The 23,733-nt window shown below is 42.6% G+C and overlaps 1 protein-coding gene across 1 annotated transcript in view; it reads left to right on the top strand.

Annotated features, from left to right (window-relative positions):
- Positions 1 to 553: 553 nt before the first annotated feature.
- The window catches only part of Pgant2 (polypeptide N-acetylgalactosaminyltransferase 2), a 289,387-nt gene continuing 266,207 nt past the window's right edge, over positions 554 to 23,733 (top strand). The window contains exon 1 of the mRNA XM_076799706.1: positions 554 to 860. Within this exon, the coding sequence (XP_076655821.1) occupies positions 771 to 860 (90 nt within the window). The 5' untranslated portion in view covers positions 554 to 770. The remainder of the gene's footprint in view (positions 861 to 23,733) is intronic.

Below are 23,733 nucleotides of genomic sequence, written 5' to 3'. Positions count from 1 at the left end.
CAATAAAAATGGCTGAAAATCTAAGCAACTACAATTTTGTTATTTTCACGACGCAATGTGAAATGGTTACTTTTGGTGCTCCGTAAACCTAGTGTTAAAGAGGGATCGAGCCACAGACGAGGTATAAGGATAGACCTATCATATTATGGGACTTCAAAATGGGACTGTTCAAAAAATCGGAGGTTTTCAGAATTATTCTATTTTCTAAATACTAGCTATTCTCGATTTTAATTCCTAACACTGAGGATGCTGTCAGTAAATTTCAGTTCCAATTGGTAATACAAGATGTGGCACGAAAATGGTAATGGGGTTACGTGACCCCAAAAATGCGGGTCACAAAAATACATTGGATGATAGGTCTATCCTACACCTCGTCTGTGATCGAGCTTCGAGTTGGCGGAGCGGCGCGGATTCGGCGTTTGAAAATTGGCGGGAAGGAGGTCGGTGGGCGTCACATCCGTGACGCGAGCGCCACCGAGCGAAGGGATTCGAAAGCGACGGCGCGTTCGCGTTCGCAGCGTTGCTGGTCGCCGCCGTTCCCCTCGGTGCCGGACAGTATGGCTTCGGCTGCCGGTCGGTTCGCGTTGGTGGTGCAGATCCACAGTGCGACAGTGCGTCGACGGCCGCGGGTGTGCGTGCTCGGTTTCGAACGGTCGTAAAAACCGCCGGTGTTATTCGCCTAACCTAAGGGCCTGGCCGACGTTGACAGAGGACGCGAGTGCGTCGATACGTACCGACGAACGCAGAGGGTGCCCACCGACACCGACGAGATGCGGCGAAATGTGAAAATTGTGTTGCTACTGTCATGCGCGTGGATGTTCGCCTTTGTTTACTACTATCACACGTCGCGGGACACTAAGGTGAGCCGTTCTCGCACACCGTGCACGCATGTACATATTCGATCACCCATAGAGCTTCCATAAAATTGTATACCGGAACGTGGTTATCGCGGTTCTCAATGCTGCGTCCCTATCCGGTCAACAGCATCACAATATCGTATTGTGCTGTCAATATTCTGTTGCGTTATCAATTACAGGTAGGATGAATGATTTCATTGACACGTTTAATACTGGGCACCGGGCGACTATCTCGTTTCGGTTGCCGTTCTAAATCTTATTTTATATGTGAAACTAGGTGCGTGTAGCTTTTTAGTTTCATTCATTCTGTTTGTCTTCTTAAGGTAAAGTTTTACTTCGTTTCGTGAGCTTGTGTCGGACGATCTCATGTGAACTATAACTTTCCTAAATTGTTCAATTAATAAATCCTATGCCAGATGTACTTGTTAATTTCGTTCGTCATGATTCTGTATAGAGCATAGAGTACACAGTATAGAGTATAGAGTATTATTTTCTGGTGTTAGGTGGTTTTACTCTATGAATTACATTTTTTCAAATTCATAAATTCAAACCAAAGTTCCTCATGGATGCAATTTTACAATATCAATGTTTGTGAATTAAAAGTATTAGAATCCGTCATTTTGACAGGTCCCGTAAATGCACGCACCACGCACGTCAGTCGAACCCGTGACGTCCTTGATGCACATGGGTCAACTCCCGACGTGACATCGCCCAAGGCTGTTCGCGATATTCCAGACGCGGGACATCTGCTACGTTTTGTTTATGCTCGGATGTCTCCCACGAATCCGCTAATTCTATTTGCGGATTTTAACATGGTGTTGGAATGTGGGAGGGTGGGGATTATTTTTATTTTTTCTAACGACGAGCAGACTGAGAAATTGTTGCAAGAACTGTTCTTGTATACAAATTAATTCACGACCCTCGCAATCGGTCGTTTACAATTTTATCAATATAATTTTCATCAATCGAATGGCGTAACTGTACACAAATTAAATTATTTTGAAAATTTGAATATGTTCTGATCGTTCGGATCTGAACAACAAATTTATGAATCAGGCTCCACTAAAAAGGTTAACAACGATTTAACGTCTCTGCTATACAAACGGTGTACAATTACGCTAACAGAGCGAAGAACAAATTATTAAATAATTTTATTTTGCCAATGGGCACGTTGAGGTACGGTTAAAAGTTGCTTTCAGCTTAATTGGAGCCATCAAGCGACTGGAAAAAATTTCGAAGTCGTAAAGAATTTCCGGATCTAATGATACCGTGCCATAAAAATTTGAATGGCGTTTTTTGTTTTAACATCCCAGAGTTTTAATATCAGAAAAATATTACTCGGCCCGTTTCTTTGAGTTAGGAGTTGATATGCTTGCGCAAGCTGATTGATCTACGAGTTTCGTCGAAAGTAGGGCAAAACGCATAATCTGTACGAAATATCTCGTTTCCGAACAGATGTCCCGACACTTTTAAAAACTGTCGGATATCTGCGTTGTCTTGTATTTATTGTATCATTAATATGGAACGAAACAGGTAGACGGCGCCCGAGATCTTTATGTAAATAGAGATTTTTATAGACACATTCGAGAGCGACAGGAGTAACGCATAAATTCGTTTTTTACTAGCCGGCATTCGCGATTGGCAAAAAACAACACACCGAAGCACGAGGCACATTATTGCCGCGATTCTTTTATTGCGTTTCGCTGATTCCAATATAGCATAAACGTATAAAATCTTCAATCTAATAATGGCTATTATTCTCTCTCTCTCTCTCTCTGTTGTTCTATACGCGGAAAGCTTACCACTTTTGAAATTGATACCACCGATAAAAAAAAAATCCGATACAACTTTTACGAAGCCCGAGCGAATCGTAAATTTCGAGCAATGGAGGGACCGGTGCAATTATTCAAATTCGAATTTTTCCACTGCTATTACCGCCGCTTTTAAGGACGTCGACCGTATTGGTCAATCGCCCGCATAGCCTCCTGGAATCACTGTTGTTAGATCACTATGTGCCCCGGGCAAAATGTTAGTTCGAAATGGTACAATGGCCGATTTGATTTTGTGCCTGCTCGAAACTCGTGTTTTGTCGAAGGATTTCGGAAATAAAAGTTTTTCGGTCTGCTGCGTAATCGATAAAAATTCTATACTTGCAAATAGTTCTATTGAGTTGAAAAAAAAAATCGGAATAGGTATAAATAAAATTGCGGTAGAAATAGCGCGAATAAAACAAGAGTTCAGGTGGAGTTACCATTTTTACAAAAATTGTTTTTCATGCAAACAGCTCTTTGTTTAGCCGAGCTCTACAGGAAACGACATAATCTAGGATCATCGGGGCGTTCTTGTTCTTCGGATCTAGAACAGACGATCACGTGAGTCGCGGGGATCCAGGGAGCCGAACGGGTTCTCGCGGTAAATGTAACGCGAAGTGTAGTATGTATGTATAATAAATGGTTAACGCGACGCGAATAACGGCGCGGCGTGCGCCGGATTCTGGTTATATTCCCCTTATTAGCGCGGCGGATCGTTCGCGTGGTTATGCGAATTATTCTCGTGGATCCTCGATGGCCCGTATCGAGGAAGCTCGGCATTCGTACACCGTTGTTCAACTGGATACCAGCATCGATGCGTTGCAATCGTTTTTGTGTATTTCCTCGGAAACGGATAATTACTTTAAGCATCTTTTCCTTGAGAACTCGCACCGTAAACCTCGTTTTCCTGTTGCGTTTCAGATCCAAGATTACCGGACATGCAATTTCTGATTTTTCAGTGACTCGATTTAACCAGCTGTAATTTCGTAAAAAACAATCCTACAGCAATGAACTTGGGCTGGTTTTAAAGCTCGAAGATTCTACTTTCACACCCCGTAACTTGTTTTCCTCTGAGGTATTTTTACACGTCGCAGCAGGCGGGAAAATGGGGGCCCATTTGACTCGAAAAATTCTGCAAATTGCAACCTCTGTGAAAACGTTAAAAATTTGAAAAAAGATTTGAAGATTGAAGCCCTCTCCTATTTTTCCGGAATTGGGGGAGAAGCGTTCAGTTTTGGGATCTGCACGTAATGCAGTTGCTCGACCATGTCTTGCACTCCCCAAAATGCGGCAAATTTTTGGAAGGATTCCATCGAATTTTGAGTTTGGGTTTGGCAGTGTCTAGAGTCCCGGGGATCAGTCTTCGGAGCACTCAGAAACGTCTGGTGGCTCTAAATAATTCAAGTTCAATACTGTCGCTGTGTCTCTGATGCGTATCGATTGCCGGCACGTGTGCGAACGCACACACGCGGCGTCACTAATAAATACTCGCTGCAATAAGTATACCAGGGAGAGAGAGGGAGGGGGAGAGAGAGAGAGACACTCTTCGTGAACCGGTCTCCATCTGCCAGCGTTTGACCGATAATTTGTCGAGCATTTTCTTTCTCGCCGGGACCAATGACTCGCGGAAATCAACGAATCGTGAAACGCGTTCCGTGGCGCAAACATCTTTAACTAACATAAGCACTCTCGTCTTCTTTGCCCCGTCGCCCAGTGGTTCGATTACCCTTGGCGCTGGCTGGACAAAATTATTTTTTTCACGGTTTTCAAGCTTATCTGGAGCTTTAATATCTACTTATTATTTCTTTAGTTCGAGTATTACAGTTTACGTTAAAAATGTCAGTAACAAATAGTGGTGTTTGAAATCTGTTTTCGCAGATCTGTTCCCTGTAAAAAATTACACGTATTCCTCTAGCTGCTATAGTTTCCAAGATATTCGATAAATGTCCTCCAAATAGGATTTTTTAAATATTAATTTCGATTTGCAACGTTTTGGACTGCGATTGAACGAAAATAGAAAGTCTGAAAATTTTTCTTTAGATGCACAGTCTAATTATTAGATCATTGTCGACTACTTAAAATTGTCAGAAGAGGGGGTACATTTTTATTTACTCTCTGCTGGTTACAATCGATCGCCAACCATCATTGTCGACTTATTAAAATTGTCAGAAGAGGGGGTACATTTTTATTTAATCTCTGCTGGTTACAATCGATCGGCAACCATCATTGTCTAGTAATTAGAATTGTCAGAAGAGGGGGCACATTTTTACTTAATCTCTGCCAGTAGCGATTCGTTTGTAAAATTGTTATTTTCCACAGCCTCCTTATACAAGGTGTCCCAAAAATGTCGTACTAGAATGTGGTAATTCTCGAGGTGATTTCAAGTAACTTTTTCCTTTGCGAAAATCTTCTCCGTGGCTCAGTTGTTGAGTTATCAACGAAAAACGCGGGCCAATCGGAGCGCGGCTACCGCGAACAGATTCCTGTTCGGCGCTGAGCGCGGCTTTGTCATTGGCCGGAGCCGAAATCGGTCCGCTGTAGCCGCGCTCCGATTGGTCCGCAGTTTTTCCTAAATAACTCCTCAACGGAGCCACGCAGAAGATTTTCGTAAAGGAAAAAGTTACTTGAAATGACCTGAGGAATTACCTCGTTCAAGGAAGAACGAGATAATTTGATAGGATGAGATTAATGATAGCAAATTCCGAGGTACGATGGATCGTTCCGTCATCAAAGGTAGTTACGGTTAGTCCGGTTAGATTCCAGCCAAGGTTTCTGGGATAGCATGATCGTGAAAGACGTTTAGATACGGATCGATCGGGAGAGAAAGAAAAACCGGTCGCTGGTAAGGAAACGAGCGTAATCGGCAGTCCGTTACACCTCGGGCCGGGGAAGTGAAAGCCATTCCGGCGGTAAGAGTTCTCTGGAGGAGCTCCAAATTAGAGCGACCGTTATCGAGATCGTCTTCCGATTCACGAGTCACGAGCGCTCGCGGAGCGTTGTTTGTTTTCATAATAACGTGTGCCGTTGGCAACAACGGGGTTCTCTGGTCTCTCTGCCACTCTGTTCTCTGGTACTTTTTGCTTTCGAATTCGAGCCTGTACACGAGATTTTCCCATTCGGAACAATGGCGCACCACAGGTCACTGTTAACGGGCCACGGTTAGAACAATTGTCAAAGCTCTTTGTTTCCTGCAATTTGTTGACGGTTTTCGAAAAACGGATGCCGGCGTCGACAAAATTATTGAATCGCGTTAGCCGGTATAAAAGGTGTTCAGGAACCGGAGAAAATTGTTCCACTGTGCACAATGGTCCAAACCACAGGCTGTGTAAATTATAAAATTAATTGCTTTCGGTGGAAACTACAAGCATATTTTTCTAAGCCACATTCTTTTTTCTTTTGGTGATACAGGCCTAAATTATGAATCTGGAAGAGTTACGTTGTTAAAAATTTTCTATTTTCTTTATTTTTCAGTGCTATAAATTGGTTGTTTGTTAATGAAAAGCTGAAGATTATAAGCATTATAATTGTACATCAGACTGCGGATATTTTTGCGAAATAAAAACTTTGCTGCAAGGTGCTGTGTAACCAGATAAAAGTTTGTTTCTCGTATTAACAATTTCGGTAAGTTCAAATCCGCAGTTCAGTAGTTGCATGATTGAAAAAGGTTGAAACCTTTGCATATGCGCCTAATACAGTGATTTCGTTCGGCTAGCGAGTTTGAATAGCATGATAACAGTTTAGAATAATTGATTCGACGCCAAACTCGATCGGCGGAGCGTAATGCGCGCACTAATCCCCTCTCCGGTTCCATTGTGTGTTCAAAATTAAAGCTGTTGGTATTAACCTTGAATTAGGGTCATTTAATTAACCTCGAATCGGGTCGAAATGCACGTCCGATTATTATTGTTGATCCGTATCGACTTCGGTCCGAAATCGAATTCCGAATTCGTGGAGTTGAATCCGAAATCGAAGTGCAATCCGGTATATTGATCTTCGTGGATCGTTCGAAGTTAAAAATGCGCCTGGCTTGAATTAGCAATGATTCGTTTAACGGAACCGGAATCGATCATGAATATTCCAGGCAACTTTATTTTCGGTCGTTCCTTTCACTGACTCGGAAATATGTATCCTCGAAGGCCGAAAATAATCCTCGATCTCTCGTGGGCAATCATTGTAACCTTTGATTTAATACTTTAACTATACCGGACGACTATTAATAGACCAACGACCATGCTGTACCGAAAAGTTCCCAATCACTTTCCCCTTAATGATGGTCCTGAAAGAAATCGTTCAATCAATTTCGGGACGGTTTATCGTGTAGAAGAAATTCTCTGCTGTTAATCCGATGATTAAGGCTTCTCGGCAGATTTTATCCTGATTTTGATTAGATTAGATTAACAATTTAATTTGGCCAGTTTTATTTTATTAATTCGTTCTCAGTTTTTATAGTTGATGCTTCTTGACAGATTTCACTTTTTTGCACTTAGCAATCTTAATGACTGGACCTTAATGACTGGAAAAGAAGTGCCATAATTTTTCTCAAACAATACATAGAAATTTGAACAGTCTCAGAACTGATTTGTCCAACTGACAATGATCTGTGTATGTGTGTGTTAGGAATGATTTGTCGGTTTATAAAGATTTATCGATAAGTCTTGAATAGTGAATTACTGTTTTTCAACAAGCTTATGAAATATTCGACCTAGCTGAAATGTTAATGCTTCACCGATTTCAACCAGTTAATAATTATAAGCTTCGAACCCAGCTTTTCCCCTGTTGAAAATGAAACGGGTCTCACCATCAATATTTTCTGTTCCTCGCTTCGATAAATGCTTATTTATTAATAACGCGTACTAATTTATGAAGCGCGCTGCAATTAAAGTCGGAACGAGATCGGAAATTAATACTTCGCTACCCGAAAGCTAATAGGCTTATCGACAAATAAGCTTAACAATATTTTTTTTTCTATCGGTAATCCCACAAGAAATGAGCGGATTATTTTACAGGAGAGGATTTGTTGGTTCAGGTTATTGTTGTTGCCCTTGTAATATTTATCGAACCGTCTCGTGTTCATTGAAAATCGTCTGGTAGATGAAACGTTATTAATAATCTCAATTTTATTTGCCGCACTATTTTTTTTTGTAGCAGTCATGACTGAATATTTTCACCCTTTGAAAAAAATAATTATTCTATTAATTCTTACCGCTCGTCAAACATTAGAAAAATTATTTCAAGGTCGACAGACTAAAGTAAAATTATTAAAATACAGTAAAATTTATTAAAAAAATTATTTTTAAGCAGACCGATGAAATAATAGCTTCAAGATGATACATGAGAAGATATGGGGCAGCGCATTTTATTAGAAAAGTGATCAAGCTTTCTGAAGAGGTGTATTTTGTAAAGATCTCCGAGTATCGCGGATTCGAGGATCGATTTCTTCATTTCTTTATAAAAAAAAAAAAATCAGAAAACCAGCTGGATCGCGATTCGGGTTTCCGCGAAGAAGGAGCGACTCCTCGCATTGAACCGCGATTTTCCATCGTCGCTGGCGTGGAGTTTAATCGCTGACGCTCTAATGGAGCGAACTAATCGCGCGATCCTGCAGGAAACGATTCGGCCATTAAATTCGAAAGCACCGATCGAAGCGTTCCGGCGCGACGACCCCTCACCGTTCCTGCGATTGTGTCATCTTCGATTGTGGGCTCGCTGGTCCGGGGAATCCTCGTTTGTAAATTTGCAAAAAATCACCCACGCGTCCCCGAAGCACTAGACAAAAGGGAACGCCTCCTTCGTTCGCCCCGAATCTCTCAATTATTTTCCAAATGCTCCCCCTGCTTGGGAAACTGATATCGCAAATTAGCTAATTTTTCGTCTCGACAACCTGAAAAAAGCAATCTGAAAAATTCCACAAAATCAAAGTCAGTTAAAATAAAAACCTTACAGGATTTTCGATTCCTCTCTCCACCAAAATTTTACTCAGTTTTGACCAATGGTAACTTTCTCCTGTTTCAAATAACACAATTTCTGTCACAACTGCGTCAAATCCACAGTTTATTTATCAGGTTCAATGTACACGTGGCAACGGTATATCTCTGTCATTTGTGCGAGTTCATTTTCAACATAAACGCATAAAATTCGCAGTCCGCAGATAACCGTGTGTACCGCTTTATCAAACGTGTAACTATTTCATCAAACTCCACGGACGCAGAACGTAAAAATTGTCCGAACGATGTACAGCGGGTCGCGAATTGCGGGGGATAAAAAAATAAAAGGGACAGTTGATATACGGATCCCTTTAGCATGCTGTTCTAAAAGGGGTAACGTTTCTTCGTCGAAACGGAGCGACGAAAAAGGATTTGCATATAACGAGATCGAGGGAACGGGGAGGCTCGTTACGACCATCGCGGGGAGAACGTGTCCGAAATGTGGAATTTCGTTTGGACCATGCTATGGGAACTGGAATCCCCGCGAAACTAACCGATACCGTGTAGTTAGGTGTTGCGTGGGAAATAAAAGGCGACCCAATTACCGTACGCTGTGTGTAATAATCAGCTACTTGGAAAAACAAATTCCCCTAAGTGTGCTCGGGGACTTTCCAGAGATCCGTGAAACGATCGTCTAGGAAATTGTTCAATCGGAATAAAACTGTGGTAAAGTCTTGCCCTAAGCCCAATCCTCGGGTCAGTGACATAGATCGTGTAGGGCTTTTAGAATGAAATAAAATTCGATTCTTTGGTCACCATTATTTCACACCAGTTTCTACTATTCTGTTTATAGAAGCGTTATTTGTAAAAATTTCAACATTAATAAATTGATATTCTGTGGCATTAATTTTATAAAGTAGGAAATTTTAGGAAAACAGTTGTTTCAGCTCAGGATTCACAAAAATAGCTTCAGAATTCGATCAGAAAAAATTTTTTTCTGTATCACAGTCGCGAGTTTACGATTTTTATTTCTAGTTTTCCCAGGTTCGAACAGTAGATAACAAGCAAATTTCTGTATCACAGTCGCGAGTAGGGGAGTTTAAGATTTTTGTTTTTAATTTTCCCAGGTTTGAACAATAGATAACAAGTTTTAACGTTAATAACGATAACATAGTTCTCACGAGCACTGACGAGACATCACTGTTTCATATCAGACAAGCTTTAGACGCCATAAAAAGGTCTGAAAAAATTCATAAAAATTTTTTTTTCACACAATAATGAACGGGGGTAGTTCGCCATGTTCATCTCGAGGTTTCTCAAGCTCGCGATGACAAGCAGACACTGCTCTCGAATTGCCCATTCGTCGAGAGCACAATAAAGATAAGAAAACGATAAAGAGTGTCGCGAACGCGATCCGGAGTTAGTTGCAATAAATATTTTCATGGCGGGCGTTATGCGCGAATAAAACGTTCAGCAACTCGATCGGCAACATCGATACCTGGTTCCGCGAGGGTGTGATGGACAAAATTTTTCGACGGGGTTTTAGGCTGCTACGGGGGAACAAATCTCCGATAAAAATGGGAACGCAGCGAGCGTGTTACCGCGTCACGCCGCGCCGCGGAATACGCGTCGTTAACAAATGGCCCTGCGATATTTTCGCGTCGTCCAACCCGTTTAACGACCCACGCGACGCGTCGCGTCGCTGTTTATTCGCTTTTGCCGTAAATTGCCGCGGGTTTCACGCAAATTTTCAAACTGGGTCGTGTTTTACAGAAGTTTCTTTGTGAACCCCCTCCCCTCCGTGTAATCCGCTGGAACGCGACACTCGGATCTTTTTAATGATCTTGAGTCGGCCCGCGTTTCTTTCTTCTTTCGATCCCTCTTTGCCCGCTCCGAGCGAGATACCCAACTCTGGATCGCTTTGACGCACCGGATACGAGACTAACGACCGCAAAATCTCGCAAAATTATTTTATAATCCGTCGTGCAATAAATCTCTCGACCTGCTCGATCAGGCGTTGGTCTACCTGTAAGACGACTATTTTGTTTATGATTTATAAAATGAAGAAAATCACTGAAATAGACCGAACCTTGTGTGATAAACGAATGGTTCGCGAAATATAAATTCACAAGTAAAGATGTGGGAAAGATTGTCACATTCGGAGGCCTGTATTTTATAAACAAATTCGAGTTCGGTAAACTGATGACTTAAACTACCCCTAATTTGCCATGAACTTCATTATGTGACAGTTTGATCAAATTCCCTGGCACCTAAGGGGTAGCAACCCCTATCTAAAATTCGTAAGTGCAGTCTACTGACAGTATTCAAAGATTGTGAAATTCGGAGGCCTCTGTATCTAATAAACAAATACGAACTCGGCAAAGTGATGACTAAAACTACCCCTAATTTTTCTTGAACTTTATTACGTGCAAGTTTGGTCAAATTCCTTGGCACTTAAGGTGTAGCACCCCCTATCTGAAATTCGTAAGTGCAGTCTACCGACAGTATTCAAAGATTGTGAAATTCGGAGGCCTGTATCTAATAAACAAATACGAATTCGGCAAAGTGATGACTGAAACTACCCCTAATTTTCCATGAACTTCGTTATGTGACAGTTTAATCAAATTCCCCGGCACCTAAGGGGTAGCACCCCCTATCTGAAATTCGTAAGTGCAGTCTACTGACAGTATTCAAAGATTGTGAAATTCGGAGGCCTGTATCTAATAAACAAATACGAATTCGGCAAAGTGATGACTGAAACTACCCCTAATTTTTCTTGAACTTTATTACGTGCAAGTTTGGTCAAATTCCTCGGCGACTAAGGGGTAGCAACCCCTACTTCAATATTCATCTTTTCGGCGAAAGATGATGTGCACTCAATTTTGAAGTCATCCCATAGTGCGTTTCTGCTTTCATATTTTTTGAAGGTAAAACAAATTCCTCTAAGATTTGTAAACTATGCAAGAAAATTGGCAATGATCACTGTTGACTTGACTGTCTAGAAATACGAAAGAAAATTCGCATTGCTTATCAGGTAGTATTTGACAGAATTAGAATCGCGCGACTAATGAAGACACTGAAAGGGTCCACGACGGGATTTTCATTCGCATCAGCGGCCCGTGTCGGCGACAGTGATTAAAGGATTGTGTTCCTTTGGTCGCGTATTGCGTTCCCGGCGGATAGATAATACTGAAAGTCAATTGCCGGCATTGTGTCCTATAAAGGGTTCTTCTTTGGGAAGAAATAGTCCGAGCCGTCCGATAACACGAGTTAGATGGGATCGATGAACGGAAATTAAAGTCTGCCAGCGGGACAAGCGGATAAAAACGATACGCGCGGACCGATCCGAACAACCGCGCGCCCATTATTCAAACTTTTTCGCTTGTTTTTATCTGCGTCGGCGTCCGCTGTGCTTTCCATTCTCATTCTATTAAATCCGTTACCTCGCGAAACCTTCGGCGTGATTGCCGAAAACGACCTATATTTGCATTCTATCTATTAACTGGCCCTTGAACGTGTCACTCGCGCGAGAGTGACGCTGTCGTTCCGACCGTCACTCCCGAATAAACGGGTCCCTTAGGCGAGTGCCAGTCATTTTTCAAATTGCGCTAAATAAATACGACGGATAGACACGTCGAACGACAGAAACGACTAATTCGAAGCGAAAAAGTGGCACTTTGATAGTTTTTACACGGCAACTGCCACGTCAGGCGTGACACCATTTCGGAGTGACAAATTGTTTTTTTTTTTTAATTTTTGGCAAAGTCGATCAGATATTTTTGCGAAACTTTGCCGAGCTGTTTACAACACGTTCAACTTACATCCGTGAATGTTTATGCTGGGAAATGATGGAAGGATTTAAAGTTGAGTATAATCTAGGCGCTGGTTAAAATTTTATTGCTTTGTTTATAATTTATAAAATTAATTGTGAAAAATCACTGAAGCAGACCGCACCTTGTGTAACAAGATAAAAAAAGATTTGACTCGATTCGATGAATGGTTCGCGAAATATAAATTCATAAGTGCAGTATGCTGACGATACGCAAAGATTGTGAAATTCGAAGGTCCGTATTTAATGAACAAATTCGAGTTCGGCAAAGTGATGACTTAAACTACCCCTAATTTCCCTCGAACTCCATTATGTGTCAGTTCGATCAAACTCCCTGGCACCTAAGGGGTAGCAACCCCTATCTTAAATTCGTAAGTGCAGTCTACTGACAATATATTGTACAAAGATTGTGAAATTCGGAGGTCTGTATCTTATAAACAAATTCGAGTTCAGCAAAGTGATGACTTAAACTACCCCTAATTTCCCTCGAACTCCATTATGTGTCAGTTCGATCAAACTCCCTGGCACCTAAGGGGTAGCAACCCCTATCTTAAATTCGTAAGTGCAGTCTACTGACAATATATTGTACAAAGATTGTGAAATTCGGAGGTCTGTATCTTATAAACAAATTCGAGTTCAGCAAAGTGATGACTTAAACTACCCCTAATTTCCCTCGAACTCCATTATGTGTCAGTTCGATCAAACTCCCTGGCACCTAAGGGGTAGCAACCCCTATCTTAAATTCGTAAGTGCAGTCTACTGACAATATATTGTACAAAGATTGTGAAATTCGGAGGTCTGTATCTTATAAACAAATTCGAGTTCAGCAAAGTGATGACTTAAACTACCCCTAATTTCCCTTGAAATTCATTATGTGTCAGTTTGAGCGAATTCCCTGCTACCTAAGGGGTAGCAACTCTCCTATTAAATTGCACCTTTTCGACAATATCTAAAAACGATGAAAGAAAATGAAGTAGATCTATTCTTCTGCGGAGCAAAAGGTGAAACAGTATGCGGGCAACAGGTCAAGCGGTCGCGAAATTCAGAAAAAGGGTGCGGTTATTCGGTGGTGTTTCGAGGGAAGCAAAATTGACTTTTGCGAATTAAATGGCGGACGCGATCATTTCGGGGGACGACGCGGTCCATTTCTTTTCATTGGGGAACACGAGGGTCGACGCATCCGGAGCGAATAGCTGGCGTTCCCGGGACCGGGAATGCACGCATACCACGCACGCGTGACGGATGCGTGCGGACACACGGGCACAGTTCGGTACAGTCGGGTACAGTCGGGTAGCTGTTCCATCAACCCCCGTTTCGCAAACTCGGGTACTCGCGAATCTGCGCCAGCGAACGCCGTACGTCTAAGCAACTTCACGCACGACCGCGCTGATGAATTTGCTTTGGCTTTCGATTATTTCCGCGATTAACGAACACAGTCGCGAATTACCTAATTGCCTGGCAAATTAGGCTTCAGATTCGCTGAGACACACTGCCGGTGCTATTCTTCTTGCGCTGGAAATTGGTGAGATAATTTAAAGTCCAATCTAGACGATCATTAAAAATTTTACTACTTTGTTTATAATTGATAAAATTAATTGGGAAAAATCACTGAAGTAGTCCGAACCTTGTGTAACAAGATAAAAAAAGATTTTACTCGATTCGATGAATGGTTCGCGAGATAAAAATTCATAAAATGCAGTATGCTGATGATATGCGAAGATTGCGAAATTCGATGGTTTGCATTTAATAAACAAATTCGAGTTCGGTGAAGTGATGACTTAAACTACCCCTAATTTCCCTCGAACTTCATTATGAGCAAGTTTGATCAAACACCCCGGCACCTAAGGGGTAGCAACCCTTATTTTAAATTCCACTTATCCTGACTTCGCATATTTTTTAGGTATTTTCTTTCAACTACAATAATAAAGAGTCGCTTTCTAAGCGAAATTATTTTCATAAATAAAACGATGTTTTGCACGCGGGGCCAAATATTGACCGAAGCTCGAGAATAAAGACAACCGTCGAAACGATAATAAACCGGCGGGCAAAACACGTATCCTGCAAAATACACGAGAACGTTTCGCAAAGCCGGATTGCGTTGGTAGTTGTTCAGATAACATTGCTGCTATGTGTTTTTTCAAATATCGAAAGTCTCGGTCTTGATTCGCCTGGTGCCGCGTGTAATGCAAATAGTTAAATGCATATTTCAAGAAACGCGGTGACGTGTTCCCTGGCAATTAAACACCGGGTCGGTTCTATAAATTAATCTACGAATTTGCATAGCGCAGTAAAGGCCGCCGGGAAATCTCAAGGAAATGGGCATTAGGCGTAAGTCAGTTCAGGGCTTAAGTATCACGCACGGGAATTAACAATCTATTCCGCCGTAGTCTTTATTAAGAAGGCCAAGAATTATGGCAAAGGTTGATTGAAGGTTGGTGCTCGGCACCCTCTCGAAGCGAGTCTGCCTCGTAAAAAGAATTGTTCGTAGCATACTTCGTTAGAATCATTCCATTATAGTCGGTAATTGTCCCTCGCATACTTCGTTGTAGTCATTACAGCGTAGTTAAACTTAATTTCCTCTCTCTCTCTCTCTCTCTCTTGCACAGTTCGTTATAGTTTCATTAAAATCAGAATGTTCGGCCCGGCTGGCTTTTCTTTTACGAACACGCTGGGTCATTGATTTTTTAGCGCGATATACTCTTTCTACTAATTACAGTCTATTAGCGCGCTCGGTGTACACTAATTAACAGCTGATGCTACCTATACACTTTCGCAGCCGATAATTTCCTCGCTTTCTTAGAGCCGAGTGTGAAGCCATAAAGTTCTTGGTAAGACGTGTCCCATTTACGGCTATGTACTTGGTCGGCACGAGCGGGAAAAATGATCGGAAAATTATGCGACTTTTGCGAAAGGATGCGCGAGGTTTGTTCTCGAAACAATCTACCAGGAGAAAAGTTGGTAATTTCAGTACCTACAGTCGGGACGAGTTGTATTTTTATTCAAGCTGGCGTTTTTACATATTTTAATAAATATCAAGGTGGGGGAATGAGAATTTGCGGCAAAGAATGAGAAAACAGTTCTGCAGCAATAAATCACCCTCGGAAATTTTATTTTTGGAGGACCCCGTTTATGCGATCGCTCGTCGAGTCGTTAATTAGTGACAAACAGCTAATGGGGGTCTGTTTGTTCCCGTAGTCTAGGCACCGTCGAGCTCGACGAGGCTTGCTGTCGATCACGCTCCGGGGTTGGTTCCGGTCATGCAAATATTTAGTTGCCTACAGAGACCATCGTACCCGAAGATCCGACGAGGACGGCTGAAGAGGGTGGTTGAAGACACGGTTGTCCTCGGCAAGGTGTAAATTTGCATACGCATGCTACCGGTACAGTCCTCTCCCCCTTACTTTCACTTCTCCCGGCTCCTTCTGTGAAATCAGCTTGTCCTTTCGCTCTGGACGGTGGGTGCAACCATAAGCGGAGATCACGTGACGGTGCACGTGCTCGCAAATGCTCACGATCATTAGAAAAGATAGGAAAGCCTCACGTGGAAAGGTACGATCGTGCAGTGATCGAAATGCATTTCACAATGCATTTTACAGTGCATCTCCAGTGAAATGCTAGGAAAATGCAGTGAAAAGGAAGAGAGGAATAAGGGAGGATTAACAATTATTTAACTAGAGCTTACATAGACAATTCTCAGGCACGTAAGAAGACTGTAAGCTATTAAATAATTGTTAATCCTACCAAGACATTCCTCTCGTGCATAGGTATGTCAAATTGTTGAACAATGCTCGACGTATCTTAGCACGCGTGGACTTCGTTCTAGTTTTATTTATACCACGAAGACTAGTACAACGAAACGAATCGTTCCTGCAAAAATTGCGCGAACAAATGGGAGAATAATTCGCAGCGACTCGGTGAAAAAGCTGTTGCTCGGTGTGGACGTGGCTTGAGAAAACTATCGAGGCAATCGAAAGAAAAGAGAATACATCTCGGCGTCGTGTGCGGGGAACAAAAGTCCTGGGGAGAGTAACGCGGAGTCGCGCCGCCGGTGTGAATTGAAACGACACGAAGCTTTTGTTGATCCGGAATCCCGGGGCGAGATTTTCCAGCTGGTGATCGCGGGCGCGGAGCTTACGGGAAATTAAAGCGCTTAAAAAACGCGCGACGGTTAAGGGGTTGAAAAAGCGCGTCACGATTCATTTGCAACGAGGCGGCTCGCGCGCGCGCGAAACGCACGGAGATCACCGGCTGCGTCGCATTGTTCCCCGGGTAACCACGTTGTAATTCCGCGCGCAATTCGCGTCGCGATTACACCGAAGTTCTGAGATTATTCCGCGACCGAGGGGAATCCCGGATCGTTCGTGGCCCGATTGTTATCGAGCGAATACCGACCAGAATACGCGGCGCAACACTCGGTTTTCCGGAAAAAATCCGAAAAATCCTCTGGCCAACCCTCGGCCCTCGCGTCGGATAAAACACATCGGTATCCTATTGAAATGAATCCCGGCGTTCTATTGGCCTCCGATAAAAAATATCCCCCTCCCTCCCACGCCCCCGTAGAAATGAAATATAAAAGCCTGGCGAGGAGTCTCTACGCTTTCAACCTCGATTAATCCCGGGGAAATTCGTTTGAGAGCTTTCGCGGCCGATGCGCGTGCTCTCTGCAGACAATTTTTACCTGGCTGTTGCACCTCTCGCCTAAATGGCGGCGTTCAGTCGTCGCGGGGTGCCAAATCGTCTGATTCAACTACCAAAAATTTCTCTTTCTTTTATAATACGTAAATACGAAATTTTATTGCGAAAATTAGACGAGTTACGAAACTCTGATGATATTAGAAGAGTTTACAAAATGCTGTTACATTTTTTCCCAATTTTTTAACGCGAAAAATGAGATTTTCATTGAACCCCTATAAATTAAGGGAAAATGTATTTTCATGTCCTGTTTCTTACAATCGACTCCAGCATATTTCACATTCCTAGTCTACATAAATCGACATCAATAAGAATATATTTTCCAAAATTTTCCCATCTCATTTTCAATCTCGAGGGATGTGTTCACCCCTCGAAGCTATCGGGAGGTAAAAAAAGGTATAATAATAATTTTATTTTCACTTCATTTCGGATTTTTTCCATTTCATATTCACCAATTCCACTCGCCACTGATATAGCGAGCAATAAGTGAAACATGAGAGTCGCACGCTAATTATTCACGTCTTTGCGGCTTTTCGGCGCGCAGTATTTCAAGCAGAATTCAGACGGATAGCGCTGACCGTGCTCTGGGACACACTCGTGATTAATATCTAACGTTGTCTAATAAGTAATTTCGCGTTGCTGTGCCGGCGATGCAGGCCAGGCCGTGCTGGAATTGCGTGAACTCATTCATCAGGAATCGGTATTACGGTAGAATAGGATTTTGCGTGTAGGATCTGTTGGTATGTAGGTGATTACGGTGGCTGAGGTTCAGAATTACTCGACGGTTCATTAAAGCTATTCGCTGTGTGTCAAGAGCGCCGGCATGATCAATTCTGTTTTACATTCTGTCGACAGTGATCATTGGAGGCTCCCACGTCCGTTCCCTAATTTACCTGTTAGATGCTCAGACTTTGCTGCACTGTTCAAATTCACCCTTTCAATAATTAATTCGAAGGTTTCTGCTACCTGAATTTTGTCGAAAATTGTTACTATCGATTTTGGGGCAGTTTTACGTTCGATAGTCCTTATAATGGTAAATGAAAGAAAAATTTGTAAGCTTGTATAATACACCCTTATTAAATATCATTTTTATTTTATTTACGGTGATTTTTACGCTCGTGGATTTTTCACCCTCAAATAATACGTCTAGTTAACATACCGCTTATTAAATACCATTTCTACTTTATTTAGCTTATTTTCTCAGCCTCGTACATTTTTCATATCTGCTTATTAAGTATACAAGCCCTCTTTTATTTACTCTTATTACTTATACTTTTTCCATCCTCATTAAATGATACGTCTGGTTCCACGTATCCTTGTTAAATATCATTTTTATTTTAATACTCCTTCACACCTTTGAACACATTTTCTATCCTCATTAAACAGTATCTCTGCTTCATAAATCTTCATTAAACATTATTTTTATTTGATGTACCCTTACATTCGCACCCTCAAGCATTTTCAATCCTCATTAAATAACACAGTGGATGATCAAATTATGAAAGTCGCACCGGGAAAAATCTATCATCCATGTCAACCTTGCTTGTGGTGTTGTCCACCGTACATCATCGGGTCGTGGGGGACCCAACAAGCTTTTGAATTTTACTTCTTAAGGCGATGAGATATCGATTGCACGCGAGAGGGTATTTTTAAAGCTGAAGCACTTTAAAACGCCACCGAGAACGAAAAAGAAAGTGTAATTGCACACCTAATTATTTGATCACTCGCTGTAGAACCTCTTTAATCCAAATAACACGCTGTCAAAAAAAGAAGCCTGTAAAAATTGGACCTGTGTCCAGAGGAATAGAGGGTGCTCGACGGCTCTCAAATAGGAAGAACAAAATTCCAGGGGAAAGTGTTGAACGATCCTGTTGGAACGGTCTTCCACAGGACGAACGCGTGTCCTCTCCTACTCGGGAGTAGTGTCGCTCAAGGATCAAGCTTTTCTGATAAAAGAGGATCCTCTCCTCCGTGGCGTCTCTGTAGCCCCGTCGTGTCTAGCAGGCTGCGGAATCGGTGCCAATTATCAGTCTCTTGTGTTTTGCTGCAACGCCGGAAAGAACCGGGACACCGAGGCGCTTGACCTTTGCTCCATTTGTGTCCTCTCTGATAGGCTCGTTCGCCTGGAACGCCGCGACACGTGACGCGGGGGTGGTTGAATAACGGGGGCAGGGTTGTGTCATTTTTTTCCCTCTTTGTTACCTTCGCAACAGCTCTTTTTTTTTCTCCCTACCCCTCCTCCAAAAAAAAAAAAATAAAGATCAATAGGCGGTCTTATTTTTACCGGGACGCGATCGATCCAATTTTCGTGAAAGGCCCATTGTTCGCTGCGCTTTTGTTAATTGCGGTTGCCACGCGTTCGTGAAAACTGTCCCCTCCCCCTTTTCTCGTCGCATCCTTTTGCGAAATTGAGAGTTCAATTCTGTTAGTATTTTTATCCGGTGATCGAAATTTGGATTTTCGGCATTTTCTCGCCGAGACCTACAGGATTGCCTAAAGAAAAGTTAAAAATCTTTGGTTTCCCCAAGTAGAGTTTATCAAGCTTCGCGAGTCTCCCGAAAAATTCGCAAGTAGGAACATTCGCAATTAGCAACGCGGAAATAAAGGTCGGCTAATTACCGGGTCGGTCGGACAACACGAAGAGAAAGCTAATTCGCCTAAGAAAATTACGGTCTTCTTCTCTCCCATGGGGGTCAGAGATTGGGGCTCTGTCGGTCACGCCGGATCCCGTTGAATATCTCGTCGCAGACAACGGCACCGTTCCAACACGGATGAAAATTAATGAACGCCCCGGCTGATCCACCGTATGTACCCGCGGAAGAATTAACGCCATTAACAACGAGCAAGGAGCCACGGCAGATGGCAGCGAGGAGAGAAAAGTACGATTAAACTGCGCGCTGCCCCGCGCCACGCTGCGCCTTAATTAGTCCAGATTTCTCCGGGACCCCGAAGAATACCGAAACTGCTTCAACCCTCGGCGGTCCCTTCACCTAATAAAGTCCGAGGCACGTCCATCCTTTTCGCAGGAGTTTCCCCTCTTTCAGGAATCGACCTTTATGTCTATCCCGAGGGGAAACCGGGAGATCCGACGAAATGCGACGGGAATCCCTTACAATATTTCCTTAGAATTTTTCTTGAATATTCCCATGAACCGTCTTAGAATTCTGCCTCGACCCGGGGACCGATAGACTATGCTAACGAAAAACACGAATTTTCTTTATTAGCACTCGAAGCTACTTTAACTCGATAACGAAACATTTGTTCCGACCTACAATATTGCCCTTCTATATATTCTTTTGTTGATGTTATACATACGAAAATGGTGCAACTTACTCGTACAATACCGAAATGTTTAGTAATTTATTAAATACAGACAAATTTAATAATGTAAGAAATATTTTGAATACACCAATTTTTAGTGGCGCCTTATAGTCACCATTCGAGCGCTAAGGGTGAACACTTCTTATATTTGGAAAATACGTAAAATTAATATAGGCACAGTAATTGGGACCCCCAAAGTAATGGGGACCCCCGCAGTAATTGGGTCCCCGACTTCCTTTCGGCACAGCACAATTATGTACGTGCTACTCACATTTTTAGCAATATTTTTTAAAGTAATATATACACAATAAATTTGCTAAATCATTTCTCGTGTGTGCATCCTTGGAATTTTAATAATTCTAAATTAAAAATATTAGAACCCGCCATTTCGACGGGTCCCTAAACCTAGTATGGAAGGAGGGAAAGTTGAATAGAGATTTCGATTCTTTTGTTAACAATTTGAACGTGTCGGTAATTCCGATCAATTTTTAGTCGTAAATGCTCTAAACTAAATGAATGCCCAAGACATAAAAATAGTGTTTAAGTGGAAATGAAGTGGATCCGTTAATAAGGATAATTGGTTCTCTAACTGGGGTAAATGGGCCCGTCGCGCTGTTGCGATCATGCTCGGTTCTCCGAGGAAGATATGAACGTCTCGTGCGAGCAACTCTCGACAAACATACTCGTCGCAGAGCACTCGTGCAGGGTTGAGTAACAGGTCCTCTTCCAACACGTTTCTTACTCGACATTACGGAAATTGGGTTCCCGACGGCTCGGCTTTGTCGTCTATTTTGGACCGGGCCTGTACAAAGGATTAGGCTAGCAAAAGAAAACGGCAACAGAGGCGACGAAGGGAGGCCTCTGCGAAAAAGAAAACAGGAGAACGAGCGAGTATGCTAGCCTCCTTCCGGGGACAGATGTCCTCGAGATACATCTGCGAATTAATACTTTCACTGCCGCTATATACATGCGTGCAAAGTCGCGTAGACTTTATCGAACGTTTTATTCCCTCCAGGAAAGAAACTCCAATTGCACATGGTATTTTATAGTTTGTTCAGCGGAGAACAGAAAATTGCTTACCGGTTGTTCAGCTTCGTCCACCGCGCGCCGCTTATTTTATATTTATTCCGATGTTTGCTCGCTGCGGTAACCGTTCCGTTTTTTTTTGTTTTTGTCGAACATACATCGCTGGAGGACTCCACTTTCGACGTGGATTGCTTTGTTTCGAACGGTCACAGGTCCCCGGCGTTTATCGAATTTTTCCAAACCGACGTTTCCTCGCCGTTAAACATTTTTCTTCCGTTTCGCGTGATCGACCCGAGCGGTGTATTCTCTATTTTGAAAGGTCGGTATTTTCGCACGGGCCGCAGCCTGTTACATTTGCAAACCGCGGTATAATTGAAAGAGATCCATTTTCTTAACGAAATAAAATCGCGCGTACGGTGTCGTGTGTGAACCTTGCTTTATTTTATTTCGCACAGTCACAGTCCGCGGACTAATTAGTAGAACGGCGCACCACACGCGAAATTCCCGTCTGGGAATCGCAATGAAAATATTCCTCGCTCTCTAATTACCGTGTTCCGACGAAAATAATTCCCGTTTACCCGCGCGCCGGCTTTTCCGTGTGCGTTTCTTTGTTCGAATGATCGCGGGTCGCTCGATTAATCTGAATTCTTGCTTCAGACTTCGATTCGAAGATTCGCGAACAGGCTAAGGGACCCATTCACTGTTAGTATAAATTATTATAATTATTGATGATTTAACGATTTGAATGAAAAAAATGTAATATCTCCTTTTTAACCCTTTGCACTCGAAGCTGTTTTAACTCCAGAACGAAACATTTCTTCCGACCTAGAATATTCCCCTTGTATGCACAATACTGAAATGTTTAGGAATCTACTAAATACAAACAAGTTTAATAATGTGAAAAATATTTTGAATACAGCAAAATTTAGCGAAATGCGAAATTTTTTTATTATTTTTGATGATACAGCAATTTTTAGTGGCGCCTTACAGTCGCCATTCGAGTGCTAAGGGTTAACACTCATTATATTTGGAGAATACGTAAAATTAATATGGGCACAGTAATTGGGAGCCCCACGGTAATTGAGTCTCCCGACTTCCTTTCGGTACAGCACAATTACTGAAAATCCTGTTAACGAATTTTCCCGTAGACAAAGTGTTAAAAGTAACGAGCCGGTGCTGGACGCTCGCGATCAACGGTCCAGCGTCGAGGGAGCATGTTCGCGCGTGCAGTATGGCGCGTGCAGTATGGCTAAATAAGCTGCGAAGCGTCGAACGGACCGTAAAAAGGAAAATTTCCCGTGGAAATGCGCGAGGAGCCCACGCCAGGATATCGGAACGCGAAAGATAAACGTTCCGGTTGCGTTTCCAGCTCGGTGAAAGTGTGTCAGTGACGAGATAAAGAACAAGTGGTCGTTCCACGTTTCTTGTTGAACCTTGCGCAACGTTAAATGTTCGTTATGTTCGATGTCGTTGTCTCGTAGTTTTCGCCGTTTCCTATCCCGGCTTCTTCTTCTTCTTCGTCGTCCTAGCATCGTCTAACTCCCCCCTCTCTCTTTCTGTGTGTACAGCGCATTTGGCTTTCAGAAGCACTTCGAATTCTCAAAAGCCGGCTTAAATGGTTTATTGCGAGGGAGAGAGAGAAAGCATCGTCGCGGGGCGCAAGCGAGCGGGGATGCTCAGGGTGATACGGAACGGAAATGTTCCAGGAAGACGATTATATCTTCAAAATATCCTGGCAAAGCCAATCCGCCCTCGACTCCCTCGCCAAATGAACTTCTCCGTCGAGGGGATGGGCGCCGGCGTATGATAGTCTTCTCCCGAGGAACGCAACTGGCCATTGCACCCTTTGCGTAGATCGCCGCGGTGCCGTTTCTGATTTCCTCCAGCCGCCACCAGAATAATCACTCGTAATCCCTCTGTTTCTGTTTGCGAGGTCAGCTTCATCGGCGGAGGAAATGTCCCCACTCATTTGTACATCGAAAATATCTCATAATTTGTAGGGTCACGTGAAGGTCATAGTATTACAGATCGTTGGATTCGTCTTGACCTCGGCTAACACATAGCGATAATAAAAATATATGATTCCATTCAAAAAAATATCGATGACCTTGAAATCTTGTAAAAAAATGACCTTGAGAAAAAATTTTTACTCTCATCAAATTCGCCCCTTGAAACAGTACAACTTTATTCTTTGGAGGTGTTTCCATTTAAATGCCCCACCCTGTATTTTACTATTTTTTTCTTTTTGTGAACAAATAATGGACTTGCATCAA

This window comes from Halictus rubicundus, chromosome 13 (genome assembly GCF_050948215.1).
Source record: "Halictus rubicundus isolate RS-2024b chromosome 13, iyHalRubi1_principal, whole genome shotgun sequence".
In the NCBI taxonomy this organism is placed as follows: Eukaryota; Metazoa; Arthropoda; class Insecta; order Hymenoptera; family Halictidae; genus Halictus; species Halictus rubicundus.
The sequence above is the reverse complement of the archived record's forward strand: the minus strand, read 5'-3'. Positions and strand labels throughout refer to the sequence as shown.